The following is a 14,256-nucleotide window of genomic DNA, read 5'->3' as shown; positions in this document are numbered from 1 at the left end:
TGTCGTGACAAATTCTATGAGCTGTTCTAGAAAATTAATAATATATAGATCTCCCAGGCAGGAACTTGTGGCTGAAGTAGGGGTTGTCTGGTAGGAGCGAGACTTTTGGTGGGCTCTGCAGAATCCCCACACAGAGGGAATGTTGGAAAGAACAGATTTCAAGAGCAGCCAGTTGACTGATGGCTTACCATGGGGGTGAAAGCCTCACACATTCTGGGATCTGAAGTGGCCTGTGCTGTGAAAATGCACTAGGAAAAGCTGAGGTTGGATGAATTATCCCATTCATCCTCAAAAGCTCCTCCACAAAGATGGCAATGCCTCTCTCAACTTAACACACACTCTCACAGAAGTCTCAAGTATTCCTAGAGGAATCATGAACAGGCTTCAGGAGTTATATAATGTATCGAACATTTTATACATCATAACAATCTGAAATGCATGTATTTTCATTATCAAGAGGGTCTCAAATATTTACTGGGCTATCAAAACAGGACACAAGTTGAGAAACATTAAGAACTGAAAATTATACTCTGCCATCAGGTCCCTATGATTAAAACATTCTAGCATTCCACAGTGACTCCTTGTTTGTATAACCAAAGACTACACCACATCCAGTGAGATTTGCCACAAACCTTTCAGGTTTGGCACACCAAGAACAAGCCAATGACGTGTTATCCAAACACAACAAAATTTAAACACATACAGAAAGCAAAAAAAAAAAAAAAAAAAAAAAAAAAAACATAGATCCTACATGCCATGCCAGATGACACTGGCAAAGGACTGGTTATGACGGGAGGGAGTTCATTTTCAACTCTCTGTATCGGGTCACCAGCCTGGCTATGGGAAAAGATGAGCTCAAAATATCTGAGGACTGTAGCAGTGTTACCATCAGTCCTAACAGAAGATGACCGAGGCTCATACCATCCATGGTCACATCTCTGTCTCAACATCTCGCAGGGACCAAAACAAAACAGAACAAAACAAACCCTTCAAAGTAGTTCACAGCTCAGAGAGAGCTCTCAAACTCCTTTCCATGTCACCAGCCTTGTCATTTTGTAAAGAGTGACGACAAAGTCTTCCAAGCTTCACATGCAATGTAACCTTCAGAAAAGAGGGCTGGAGAAATGGATGGAGAAGAGAAACTGCTGACGGGATCAAATGATGGACATCACTGAGCAGGTTAAGGTCAGTGTCCCATCCACTCCTTATGGCTCTTCTCTCGAGCAAAGTCGAGCCTTTGGGAGGCTCTGCCATGCTCTACACACAGGGTTTTCTGAGAAAGGAAAGCAGATATGTCTACTGAAGAGTAACCAAAGTAAGGGCACAGTAAGAAACAGAGGGGTCCCTGGGGTCCCCAGCTCTCTCACCTCCACAGGAAACCTCCGGCCGTTGACACTGTGCTCTGAGCCAGCTGAGCCATTGCTGTGGCCCCAGTGAAACTCCACCTTCTCAGCTTTGAACCTGCCAGGCAGCCCAGCACCACTCACAAAATAATCGTCTTTCAGAAGGATGGCAACTGTCAAAAGGGAAGACAGAGAAGAAAAGGAAGTCAGTTTCAAACCCAAACTTAAGTTTCCTTTTTTGCTTTGATATTCTATTGCTTCATGATTACCTTAGTGTGAGTTACTTTCCCATATCTCTATAACACAATTCAAAACTACCACTTTGAGGAAATGGAGCTCCTGGATCACCAACGGGTTCTTGATGTATAGCACTACCTTTTGAGCATAACAGCCATCACCTTCTTCAGAAGACCTGTGGCTGTGCGTAGGAGAACCAGGGACTGGGTTTGCTGGCCCTGGGTGTTCCCTCACAAGGGGAGGACCACTGGATCTTCAATTGTGATCCCAGACCATCCCTTACAAGCCAGCTACAAATATCATTCTGCCCTAATGACACATGGCTGGTGCAGGAACATGGTGAGTAAAGATTAGATGAAGTGGGAACTACACCTATGCACAGCTATGGGGAAGTCGTGATCTATTCTTTTGGGGGTCACCCACACTCCAGCATGTAGCCCACCTCCCATGCTGTGTAAATAACCTAAAATGCATCAATCCCCCGGTGTGGACTCTGGTGGGTTTATATTCTGGTTTGTCATTGATGTTATTGAAGAAAGGTACAGGAATTTTTTACATCTCCCTAGGCAAAGAGTTAACCCCACAGTTCCACGTGGTGACTCATCCCAGGGAGAATACAGAATTTTCTAGCCATTTAACAGATAGAAGAAAATGGGTATGTTTCTAGAAAGCATGATCTTTCTGAAGCACTAACTCCTGAGGCTGCCCTAGGATTCAAGGTTTAAAAATCATATGAGAAACATACAATGCACCACATGTGGCAGGCATGTTTCTCTGACCAGAAAAACAGAATGAAACAAAATAAACAAACCCCAGGCAAGAGAGCCAGAAAAAGATTTGGAGGCTGGTCCTATAGTAATACTTGTTAAATGGGCAGACAGTCAGAATTGTGAACGGGGTCTTCATAGTTACTTAGCATCTCAACAGTGAAGTGCACAACCTGGCCATTACTATTTCACTCAAACATTGGCCCATAATTATATTTCCTGTACTCCTTTCCTCTAACTCCAAGCATAAGAAAAGAATGCTCAGCTGATGACAATACATGAAGGCATCCACTACAAAAAGGCCCCAACCAATGAAAACCCCAAATATTAAAATGCAGTCTCTTCCTTGAACTCCAGGAACAAGAACTCAAGAATCATTTGGATTCTATTTCAACAGTTTAGTTTTTTGAAGGGAAACGGGATTATTTAAAAGTATACAAAACAGTTTCAGTTTTATAACTGCTATATTTTCACTCTCTTCCCATCCCCCTAAAGTTAATTCGTTCATTTAACAAATTCTTATTGGGTGCTAAATACATGGAAGTTGCCAACCGATACACTGCCTGGCTTAGGACCAAAAGGCAAGCCTGTGTAAGCCATGGAGAGCAGTTAGGTTCTCATTGTCTCTTCTTCTGAAAGAGATCCCAGTCAGAGCCGCACAGAGGACTCCTGCATGAAAATTAGGTCCACATAAAAGATAGGGACTAGACTAATGACCCATTTCTGAAACGGGGCAATTAGTTTCAGTGCTTTGCTATGGAAAGGAAGCATTAAAAGCAAGAGAAGGAGCCCTGATCACATAAATCCCCCTATTATTGCTTTCAAAAGGCACTTGTTCACCAACTTTTGAGAAATACACAGTAAATGTTCAATTAGTGGGACAATGCATTAAAGAACAAAATGAAGTAAAAGCAAGCATTTCTTGTGCCAATTAAACAAGTGATGGCATTTTTCCAGAGTTGCTCTGTTTGGGGTATGCCTTAGAATAGAGGTCGGCACACTTTTCCCTTTAATGGCCATTAGTAAATATTTTAAGTTTTGCAGAGCACTGAGCCCCTGGTGGAAACTTTGGTAGAAGAGAAGACAGAGACCACATGGAAATGAGACTACCCTGTACAAAAACGTTACTTATAACATTGAAATTTGAACATAATGCAATTTTTATGCATCACAATGTATTACTCTCCTTGTGAGTGTGTGTGTGTTTTCCGGTGAGTGTATATGTATTTGGATATACATATACATGAGTACAGAAGCCAGAGGTTCAAGTTGGGTGTTGTTCTCAATAGCTCTTTTTATTTTATGAGGTAGATCCTTTCACTGGATATGGAGCTCAATGATTGGCTGCAGTGAGACCACAAGAATGCACCATCTCATGTGGCTTTTATGCAGGTACTGGGGGTTCAAAAAGCAGGTCCTCATATATGTGAGGAAAACACTTGACCAACTGACACATTTCTCTAGCCCCCTGTTGTTGTATTCACTTAAAAACATTACAAGGCGCCAGGGGTGGGTGGTGCATGCCATTAGTCCCAGCACTGGGGAGGCAGAGGCTGGCAGAGCTCTGTGAGTTCGAGGCCAGCATGATGTACAGAGCTCCAGTGTTCCAGGACAGGCTCCAAAGCAATGCAGAGAAACCCTCCCCCGCAAAAAAAAATTACAAGGGGCAGATGTCCTGTCACTAACTGAAAAAAAATATTACTAACGTTATTATGAAGTTGTGGCGGAGTCGCTGTATCTGAGGTAGACATTGGAATGAACAGCTGTTTTTTAGAAGTACTCTGCCCTTGAAGAATCATTGTGGTAAACAATAAAGAACCTTTGTGGAGAGCAGTGATTTGTAGAATTGTTTTTCTGAAGGGACATTACAGTTTGCTCAAGACACCCTTGGTACATCTTAGGGTCTTGGGTTATTGTGTACTGCAAATGACACACAATAAGAACCAAAGTCACGAGGGCATGTGATGCTTTCCTTTAGTGAGATGTACAGATCAGACCAAGGACCTCAGTATGAGGAACTACTTTACCCCCAAACAACTTTGGGTATCAATCCATAAATACGCCTGTGTATGGCCGTTCTGAGTTCAATCCATAAGAGAGGCTGAACCTTTCTGCTGCCATACAGGCCTTAAAATTTCATCTTGGAGTGACTTCTTTCTTCACCTGACATGCACTACACAGAACACCCTGGCAGAGTCAAGCACAGAGTTTTGTGGATATTAACAGGTGGGAAAAGCTATCATGAAATACATCCTGAAGTCCTCTACAACACGTCATGCATCTTTCATGCCAGTGCCCCAACACACAGCCACGTGTCTAGCAGTGCTATACAGAATGAACTACACTTTTCTGCAGAGGAAAACTGGAAGCAAAGATTTTGAGTGCATCTTTTAGGACACACCCAGGGACTCAGCATTGTCTCATGAATATTTGATTCTACCTAAATCATTTATGTCTCTGTCAGGGGTCATTCTACTTGTTTTACATGAATAATTAAAGGTATAATTAGGGAACTGTATAATCTGAAACATTAATCTGTTTTCATTTTATGGAATTTCTTAACAGACACACAGTATGCCCATGCATATATACCCCTCCAATAACAGCTTATGTTTTGTTTACATTTTACGAAATGGAAGAGAAAGCTTCCCAGTTTTCTTGTAACAAATTTTCTAACGGTTAATGATGGATGGCAGCATTATTTCAAAACAGAGATGACAAGGTAGTTTTACAAAAAGTGTTATGAGTTATGACCTCAAGTGAGGCACCAAATTCTCTGTGCCCCTGTTTCCTTCACTGTTCACAAGGGTATGGTAGCAGTGCCAACCCAGCAAGGCTGAAGGGTACCACTTTCCTAAAGCATCGCTTACAAGGACAGGAACCCTGCAAGCACATAGTCACTGTCGACTACTGTCAATCATTTCAGGAATCAAGACTGAAAAGCAATGTGAGGCACAGAGGGGAAGCTGTGGCCAGCCAAGTGCGACTCTAAATGTTCACAAAGAACTTGATTCAGGCTTCAGTGTGGCTCAGAGGTAGAGCACTTGTTATCATGCTCAATGCCATGGGTTCAATAACAAGCCGAATATACATGACAGAATTTAAATCTAAAGCTAAGAGTGCCTCAAATCAGTGCTGGGAGGTGAACTGAAGTATTGAACTGTCACTTTCAGGTCACTTCAACACAGACCAAAAAGACACTTTCTTTTACAAATTATTTCAATTCTTTCCTTTTCTTTGAAAAGAAAATCCCTATTACTTATTATTCATTTCACTCTTTGTTTCAAGAGGAAATATTAAACTAGAACTTAATAACATAGGAATCTTTGATTTCTTTCCATGGATTATAGATTTAATTTTAACAGATTCTGTTACAAACCTCCTCTGGGTTTTCCATTCATGATCTGGATACCAAGTTTTCTTTGAAAAAAAAAAAACAACAACAACAACAACAAAACAAAACACCCTCATTTAATCCAAATAAAATTATCATATTTAAGAAAGAGACTAAGTAAAGAATACTACAATGATAAATGAAAATAACACAACAAATAACAGCTAAATATTGATAGGGAAGACATGAGGGGTTTGCAAGCAAATAGTTCAACATTGGAAAACAATGGTTTACACATGGGAAGTCTGTGAGGACCTAAAACTGGGAACTGAAACCCCACTCCCATTATTCTTTATTAGATGGTGAAGCCTTTGGAAGGTGCTGAGATCATGATGCTAGAGTTTTACGCATGGGACCAGAACCCTCAGAAGTAAGCAGGGAGAAACCCTTGCCCTGTCCACCCACAGGAGACAAAGTTGAGAGAAGACCTTCCAGAAACCAGAAAAATGTCCTGGCGGAGAGTGGAATCACAAATGCCTGAACTGGGAACTTGTAGTCCCGATATCTGTGAGAAACATGTGGGTTACTCGCTGCACAGCGAGCTGCAACAGCAGCTCAATTGACAAAGACAATGGACCAATCCACGTGAGAGGATGTTGTGTCCACATGGATCAAACGTTACAAGGATTGTGAATAAGGGAAGATGGGGGATGGAATGGGGCTTCAAATTCAATGTTTTTGACCTGGAAGTTCAGGTCCAGAACAGAAGGCAGCAAAAGTCTTTCTTTGGGCTGTAGGGTCAATGTCTCCCTCGAGCCAATTGCATAGAGCCAATGTCTAAGGTATGGTCTGCAATGAACTGCTATGCATCTCAGTATCAGAGGCTTATTTGACCTGAAGCTCTGGCAGCCTTGGAGGGAGCTGTAACCTCCTCTGCATTATCATAAGTCATGCAGGCAGTCAGTGAGAAGTAAGTAGATAAGAATCTAGCTTTCTCTGTATACCAGTGAGCACTTAGTTCATAAGTCTACAGTTGTTACCATTACTACTAATGGTAAGTAGTCAGGTCAGGAAAATCAAGGAGCAGAATGGCATCTGATTCTTGTCATTAGTTGATGTGAACTATGTGTCGACAAGTGTTCACCACCATCAATATTTTTATTAACACAAAATGATTTTTAAGAAAATTTGTTTTGATTTTATTATGTGTAAGAGTGTTCGCCTGCATGCATGCATGTGCACTGTTTGTGGCTGGTGCCTGCAGAAGTCAGAAGAGGGTGATGGATCTCCTGCAATATAGATGGTTTGAGCTAGCAAGGGGTTCTGGGCAGCAAACCTCAGTCCTCTGCAAGAGCAGCTGCTGGTGCTTTTAACTATTGAGCTAGCTCTCAAGCCCCTCAGAACCATTTCTTGAAGATGACCACAATTAGTGCAATGGTAATTTCAGATATAGCAAGAAATAAAGGCAGAGAAAAAAAAAAAAAACACAGTAAATCAAAACACAATAGGAAAAGGGAAGAAACATGTTCTATGGCAAACGTTTACTATGTGTCTCAGGAGCAATCCTGTAAAGCAAGTGATTGAGAACAATACAAAGTCCTCCATAGTTAACAATCATAGGGGGACAATGCTGCAGAACTGTAAACCAGGCAGCCATGGCTCCTGCAGAAGAAACAGAGAGGCACTCTGTGTAATCAGGGTGTTTTAGACAACTTTTCAAAGTGGGTGAGGGGCAACCAAGTCACCCTGTGATTACATTGGATGATACATACATACATACATGACAGTCCCAGGAGTAATGACAGATCCAAAGACTAAGATGGTTTTACAGGAAGCCACTGTCTCCATGTAACAGGAAGCTTTAAATATTAGCTTTCTATATACATATTTCAGTATCAAGAGACATTCCATTTTACAGATAAGTGACCTCAAATCTCTAGGGATGGTGTTTGCTTCTTGGATTTACTTTCTAGAAATATGAGGTTTGTAAAAAATACTTCTACAGAAAAAAAAATGCTTAAATGCTTATAGGCTAGGAATAAATTCCATGGGAGAGCCTGTCTAGCAATGCACAAAGAGCTGGGTTCCATCCCTAGCACTGTGGGAAAAGAAATGGGGAAAAATTAGTTACTTAAGAGAGAAGACTTTTCATTAACTAGATATGATAGATGGATATGGCTACAGCAAGGATAGACCTCATGGCTTACACAGCCATGGATTTTTAAAAAATAAAATTTCTTTTTTGGTAACTATTGATTCATATCTAATTTTAAGAAACAGGTATATACAAAACCCCTCCTCCAGAATAATATTTCAAAACTCATAATATGTATGCAAAAAATCCCCCCTAATAACTTGAATGCTCCAGGTTATGTCTCAATATGATTTAATGGAAATTATTATCTCATGCTCCAAAGGACTTGGAACTGACATTTACTGAATTCATATGAACAATATGAATTGATATGATCCAAACATAACCCTCACTGGGTGGATATTTATCCCAAATACTAGTAAATCCATATACTTAATTTTAAAGTCAATAGAGTAAAAAGTATCTAGGGTTTATCATTTAAAAAAAAAAAAAGAAGTTGGTTTCAGTGCCCAAGTTTATTTAAAACTGTATGCTGGGACTTTTCAGAGCTCATGAAAATGACTGTATGTTCTTCTGTCAAATGGCATGCAGTGGTTGTCACTTAGAATACCCCACCCTACCCCCACACCCCCGCCATCATCTTCGTGAATTCACGGGCCACCATTTAGTCTCCTGTGAGTTCCACAGTGATACTGGGAATCTAACAACTACCAGGGATTAATGCCTGCTTCTCCCAGCACATCACTTCTGCACGGCAGACAGATGTAACCCCATGCTACTGGCCGTGCTCCAAAATCAGGAACACACACTCTGAGCAACAGGTAGCACATCACTAGGAAGCCAGCAGAGTGACAGAGATTGATAACCAGCTATGGAAAGGCCAAGGTCATGAATCAACTTACAGGGAATGAACCCTGCACATGTTTGAAGCCTTTCGCTGGTGATACCAAGCTGAAAGCTGTCACTGAAACGTGTTATCTCTGCAGAAGGCTGTCAGCATCGCAAGTCAAGGAGAAAACTGTAGTAGGGCACAAAGTGTGCGCCTCTGGCTGCCTTCTAGAATGAGGCACTCAAGTGGCACTGGCTTGAAGCTCTGGTTATGCCAAGCATAACTAAACTCTTGACCACTTTATTCAGGTGGCTTCACGGTTTTCCAAGGCACACCAACTGTTGGTTTATAAAACCTGACCATTGCTCGGGAGTGGACCATAACAGTAAACACATGATCTATGCGGATGGTGGGGAGAGAAGATGGAAAGGCAAGGCATTGGAAACAACAATGTTGGAGTGTGTGACATGGCTCAGCTGGTAAAAGTTTAGAGAGGAGAGATGCAACACCCAAAAGATGTGCATTGAGCTCTACTCTACACCCTTGCTGGGGCAGATAGCCCTCACCAACATCACACACACACACACACACACACACACACACACACACACACACACACACACTCACACACACACCAGTGCACAGATATCAATAAGTGAACATTGATACATCACTGATTTACCCTGAACGATTATAAAAATGGATATATCAAGGGTTGTCTGCTGTATGGCCCTGTTGTGGTTTGAAGGGGAAATGACCCCCATAGGCTCACGTGGTTGAATACTAGTTTGGTTGGTGGTATTGCCTGGGGAGATGGTGTAGCCTCACTGGAGGAAGCAGGTCACTGAGGGCAGGATGTGAGAATTCACAGCCTCCCCTAACTTCTACTTTGCTTTCTGTTTCATGCTTGCAGATGAGGACATGGCCTCTCAGATCCCTGCCCCATGCCTGTCTGATGCCATGATGGACTCCTTCTGGAACCAAAGACCAAATAACCTCTATACTTTATAAGCTGTCTTGTTTATAGTCTTGTCCAAGTAACAGAAAAGTAACTAATAAAGAGCAGAAGGTAATCTTACACAGGGTCTTATGGGAAAGAAACCAAGGCCAAGAATCACTGTAAGGGGTGTGCGGGAATCAGGTATGTGAACAAGTCAGGCCAGGTCAAAGCCAAAAGCAGTTTCAGATAGATGCTGGTTTACAAAAAGAAAATAGATCCCTAAAGCTTCTATGCAACCAAGGAAGTTTAAAGAAAACGCAAATCTGAGGTCCATTGACACACATTAGCCCAGGCAGATGTAATTTCATTTTAGCCTAGCACAGAGCCTCAGGCCATGAGAGTCCTGTAAGAGTGACTTGACTGGTTGCAAAGGATTCACTGAGATGGGGGAGTAAAAGGAGGAAAAAGGATATTTATTTTAATGGACTCAAGTTAGAAGCAATTAAATAAGATGATAAAAACCTCTTTAGATATGAACTCAATCCATAGCTACAGTAAGCAGTCATATAATATACACCCCAGTGTTTCCACTGAGATCAGAGGTGAGGGGGCACAGCATAGTATTCACTGTGACTTCTGTGAGTAATCCAGAAAGCCTTACAGGCACTGGAGTAATTAACCCAGAAACTTACAATGTTGAAAAGATGACCCTTCATTCACTAACCTCCAGATCACAAATGGCGTGCAGGAAGGAGGGAGAAGGTACAAACAGTAGGACTAACAGATAGAGGGCTGAGGCAATTCATCCACTCTGATACTTTAAAAATTCTTAACAAAGCACGCTGTCGAGGAAGGCAGGCCATATTTCCATTGGTTCACTTGGCACAGGGCATTCTCGTGGGATTTCCCCTATCTATGATGATCAGTATGGCAGTCACTGACTGTGTGGATGCTGAGCTTTGGAGATCTGTTCACTGCAATGGAGCTCAGTTTCATTTCATTGGATGTTTTTTTTTTTTTTTTTGGTTTTGTTTTCCCTGAGGCAGAATCTTACTATATTCCCCTGGATGTCCTGGTACTCACTCTGTCAACCTCAAACTGATCTCAGATTCGACTGCCCCTGCCTACTAAGTGCTGGGGTCAAAGGTGAATGTCACCATGTCCAGCTTTTACTTAATTTTTAATTAAAACTTAAATTTAAATGAGATACCCAGCAGTTAGAGCCTGAAACATTAGATGCTTAGACTCAGTGAGTATTTTCCTTAAGTCCATTCTTGGACCTAACACATTAATTCACTGCAACCCTACAAGACTGGTATTATTTTATGGTACTATTTTATATATTTGTAAAAAGTGAGGCACAGAATAGTTAGATATTGGCCAACAGTTGCACAATGGTTGCTTGAGAAACCAAAGATTGCTTTAGGTTCCCTACAGCAGTGGATGCTATCTAAGGAAGCATGTTAGAATAAAGTCATATACCAAAGGAAGCCCAAAATAGTTTTCTGTTGGTGGTAAATAAAAATAAAGAAATAAATAAAAGTCTACCTGTTTTCCCTGTGTTTTTCATCCAGGTTTTGTTGGAGGACTCATTGTCAAATCCATCAAGCTGAAGCTCCTGGTATTCTTCGCCAACACGTGCATGGTGGTCTAAAATGTCGATAGGAGACTGATGGCTGCCCCCACAGCTGACACTAGATGTGACCCAGTGCTCAGGACCATAGGCACCTGTAGAGAAAAGTAACACTTCAGTCCTCGTGGCCCAAGAGTTAGCGTTTAAACAAATGAGACACAAGGCTCTGGGGCTGAGGAGGAGCACTGTGGGCAAAGTGCTTGTGAGCAAGCATGAGGACCTGAGTTCAGATCCCCAACTTCCATATAAAACCAGGAGGCATGGTGGTCCATGTTCGCACCCTTACATTAGAAGACTCATTGGTGGGCTCATTGTCCAGTTAGTCTAGTTAAAGAGTGAGCTCAAGGTTAAACAAAAAAAATCTGTGTCAAAACATAAGATGGGAAATACAATAATGCTATAATGTGGACCTCTGCCCTATGTACAATACAAGCACATAAATACTGATATGGACTTCTCTCTGTCTCTCTGTCTCTGTCTCTCTCTGTCTCTCTCCTGGCTTTCTTGGACCACCAGCTCCCAAATCATGACATGGAGACTTACTAATTATGAATGTTTGGACTTAGCTTAGAAAGCTTAGAATTGTTTCTAGCTAGGTTTTGTATTGTTTTCTTAAATTAACCCACATCTTTTGATCTATGAGCTGCCTGAGGCTAGTTTGCCTCATCTACATACTGCCCATCCTGCTCTTCTGCCTCCTCTGTGTCTGTCTGTCTGGCCTCCAACTGACTGGCCCCTGGCAGGCTCCTCTTTTCTTTTTGCCCACCAGCCCCACCTATCCTTCCTGTGCCTAGGTATTGGTCATTCAGCTTTTTATCAGACCAATCAGTTGCCTTAGGCAGGCAAGATGAAATAGCAAGACATCTTTACATAGTTAAACAAATGCAACACATTTTTCATAGTTAAACAAATATTCTATTCTACAACATTCATGGACATGCACACATATACAAATACACAACACATACACTTGGAAATATACATACAAACATGCATACATGCTCGCTCACACACACCCCTTTTTTAGCTTTCAACTGCTTAAATATCACAGCAAAAAAGTTGGAGAAGAAAGTTAATTAGGTGTTTTTGTGCCTCTCCACACAACTGCCTGGTATGAAGGAACATGCAGGAACACAAAACAGAACACAAACAATGGCACCAGGAAAAAAGGGACAACCGCAGACAACTCTGGAAAAAAAAAAAAAAAAAAAAAAGACGTATCATAGCTTCAAGAGCAATTGGAACAGGTCCTTAAAATGATTCATAGTCTTACTCTCTGGAAAATACTTCACCATGGCTATAAGCCTGGGTTATTTCCCCAAATGCCCATCCCTAACAGTAAGAGAAAAAAAATGGACTATCAGAAAGAACTCATTCACACATTGGAAAAGGTGTAATAAGCCGGGGGCACTTTTGAGTCATTTGCAAGTGTTTAATACTTTCTAGAAAAAGTCAACACTGCCATTTTCTTTAGGGTGAAGAGTGCAGTGAAGCAGGGCAATGTCAAGGGCTTTTTACACAGAACACTGCACCTCTTGTTTGAGTTCCCCAAGGCTAACATGAGTCACGAAGAAAAGCAGTGTATTTATGCAAACATTTTAGTCAAACTTTATTTTCATCTTCAACATATCTGAGCAAGTCAGGGGGAGGGACATACAAATGATGCCAATTAGCCTCTTTCCACTGTCACAATTTCTTTCAGATGCCACAAAATAACACATTGAGACACTAAGTGTAGCAACTGCTAATACACCGGATGAAAACCAAAGTGTGAATTCTGGTTAGCTACAAAAGGTCAGCATGATCCAAGCATCAGACTTTGTATATGGGCATCTACAAATAAAATGCCTTCTAGAGACCTCTTATTGGAATAAAGTAATAACCACTGCCACATGAAAATATATACAGCTAAATATATACAACATCTAGGAAATAATGAAGGCAAGCCATCATTGTAAACATGAATATTAACTATTACCCTAATACACCACCACTATCACCACTAATACCAATTATTATGATGATGATGACGATGAAAAATACCAAGGTCAGCAGAGTGTTTGCCATCCATATTAGATGGGTGAAATACAATTTAGGAGATTATAAAAAAATAATTAGTGCTCACACTGGTGGGACTCCTTCATTACAATCTAAGGGTTCAGGCTGACTGCATGCTTGTTTCCACACTTCCACCCAATATACATTCAAGTGCAATTTTAATTGAAACTGATCTTCCACTTCAGATTTCAAATTAATTCTTCTTTGGAGTACTTCATGCTTCAGACACCTTTGCTTTGCAACCCACCCCACCCCCATGGCATTACGGGAGGAAATAGAACACTTTTTCCAAGCTTGCATGTTATCGATTACCTATTTCCACTCTGAAGCACTGTTGCCATTCCATACTGTATATCTCTCTCTGCTGCTAAGACACTTTATACCAGTTATATCATTAATCAACCCCAGTAGCACAGTCTCACCATGTTGAGTGTTTCTGGTTTTTTAGAAATTTGAATAAATGCTTCAAAGTTAAAAATAATGACATTTAATATAGACCAGTTTCCTCACACCCAACGTTCTGAGAAAAACAGAACAAACTATCAGAAAATGGCTTCCTCTCAAGGTGTGACACTACCTAGCTAAAATAAGGGAAACTCCTTTTCAGGCTGTTTCTCTCTTAAAGACTCTTAGAATGGGCAGGATATTTGCATTTCAGTAACTTAATCCATTGCAAACAGTTTACTCCTCTGGACAGTACAACTTCCTAACAGCTCATATTCTCCAATGGAGAAAGCTGGGCTAGGGTAACAGGCCACCGGCTGGCTCTTCCCAACAACTTAACTTGCTTGTTAAAACTCTAACAAAAATTAGACCAGAGTGGAGACACCTGCCAACCTTTAAGTGCCAAGAGAATCTAGCAGTGTTCCTCATGTAGCCTAGGATGAAAATATGAAATCACTGGCTCAAAGAATGATCTTCATAAAAATGGCCTTTGTGTCACATCATTATTGCCGACTTACTATTTACACCTATGTGTCTTTCCAACTCACGATCTTATCTATAAGACAAGGTTCTTCT

The 14,256-nt window shown here is 41.1% G+C and overlaps 1 protein-coding gene across 2 annotated transcripts in view; it reads right to left on the bottom strand.

Annotated features, from left to right (window-relative positions):
- Ptprg (protein tyrosine phosphatase receptor type G) overlaps nt 1-14,256 on the bottom strand; it is a 655,084-nt gene that overhangs the window by 260,543 nt on the left and 380,285 nt on the right. For both annotated transcript variants that reach the window (XM_051206878.1, XM_051206880.1), the window contains exons 3-4: nt 11,094-11,273; nt 1,368-1,516 (exon numbers count right to left, since the gene is read on the bottom strand). In XM_051206878.1, the coding sequence (XP_051062835.1) occupies nt 1,368-1,516; nt 11,094-11,273 (329 nt within the window). The remainder of the gene's footprint in view (nt 1-1,367; nt 1,517-11,093; nt 11,274-14,256) is intronic.

The sequence above is a fragment of the Phodopus roborovskii genome, unplaced genomic scaffold (genome assembly GCF_943737965.1).
Source record: "Phodopus roborovskii unplaced genomic scaffold, PHOROB, whole genome shotgun sequence".
Classification (NCBI taxonomy): Eukaryota; Metazoa; Chordata; class Mammalia; order Rodentia; family Cricetidae; genus Phodopus; species Phodopus roborovskii.
The sequence above is the reverse complement of the archived record's forward strand: the minus strand, read 5'-3'. Positions and strand labels throughout refer to the sequence as shown.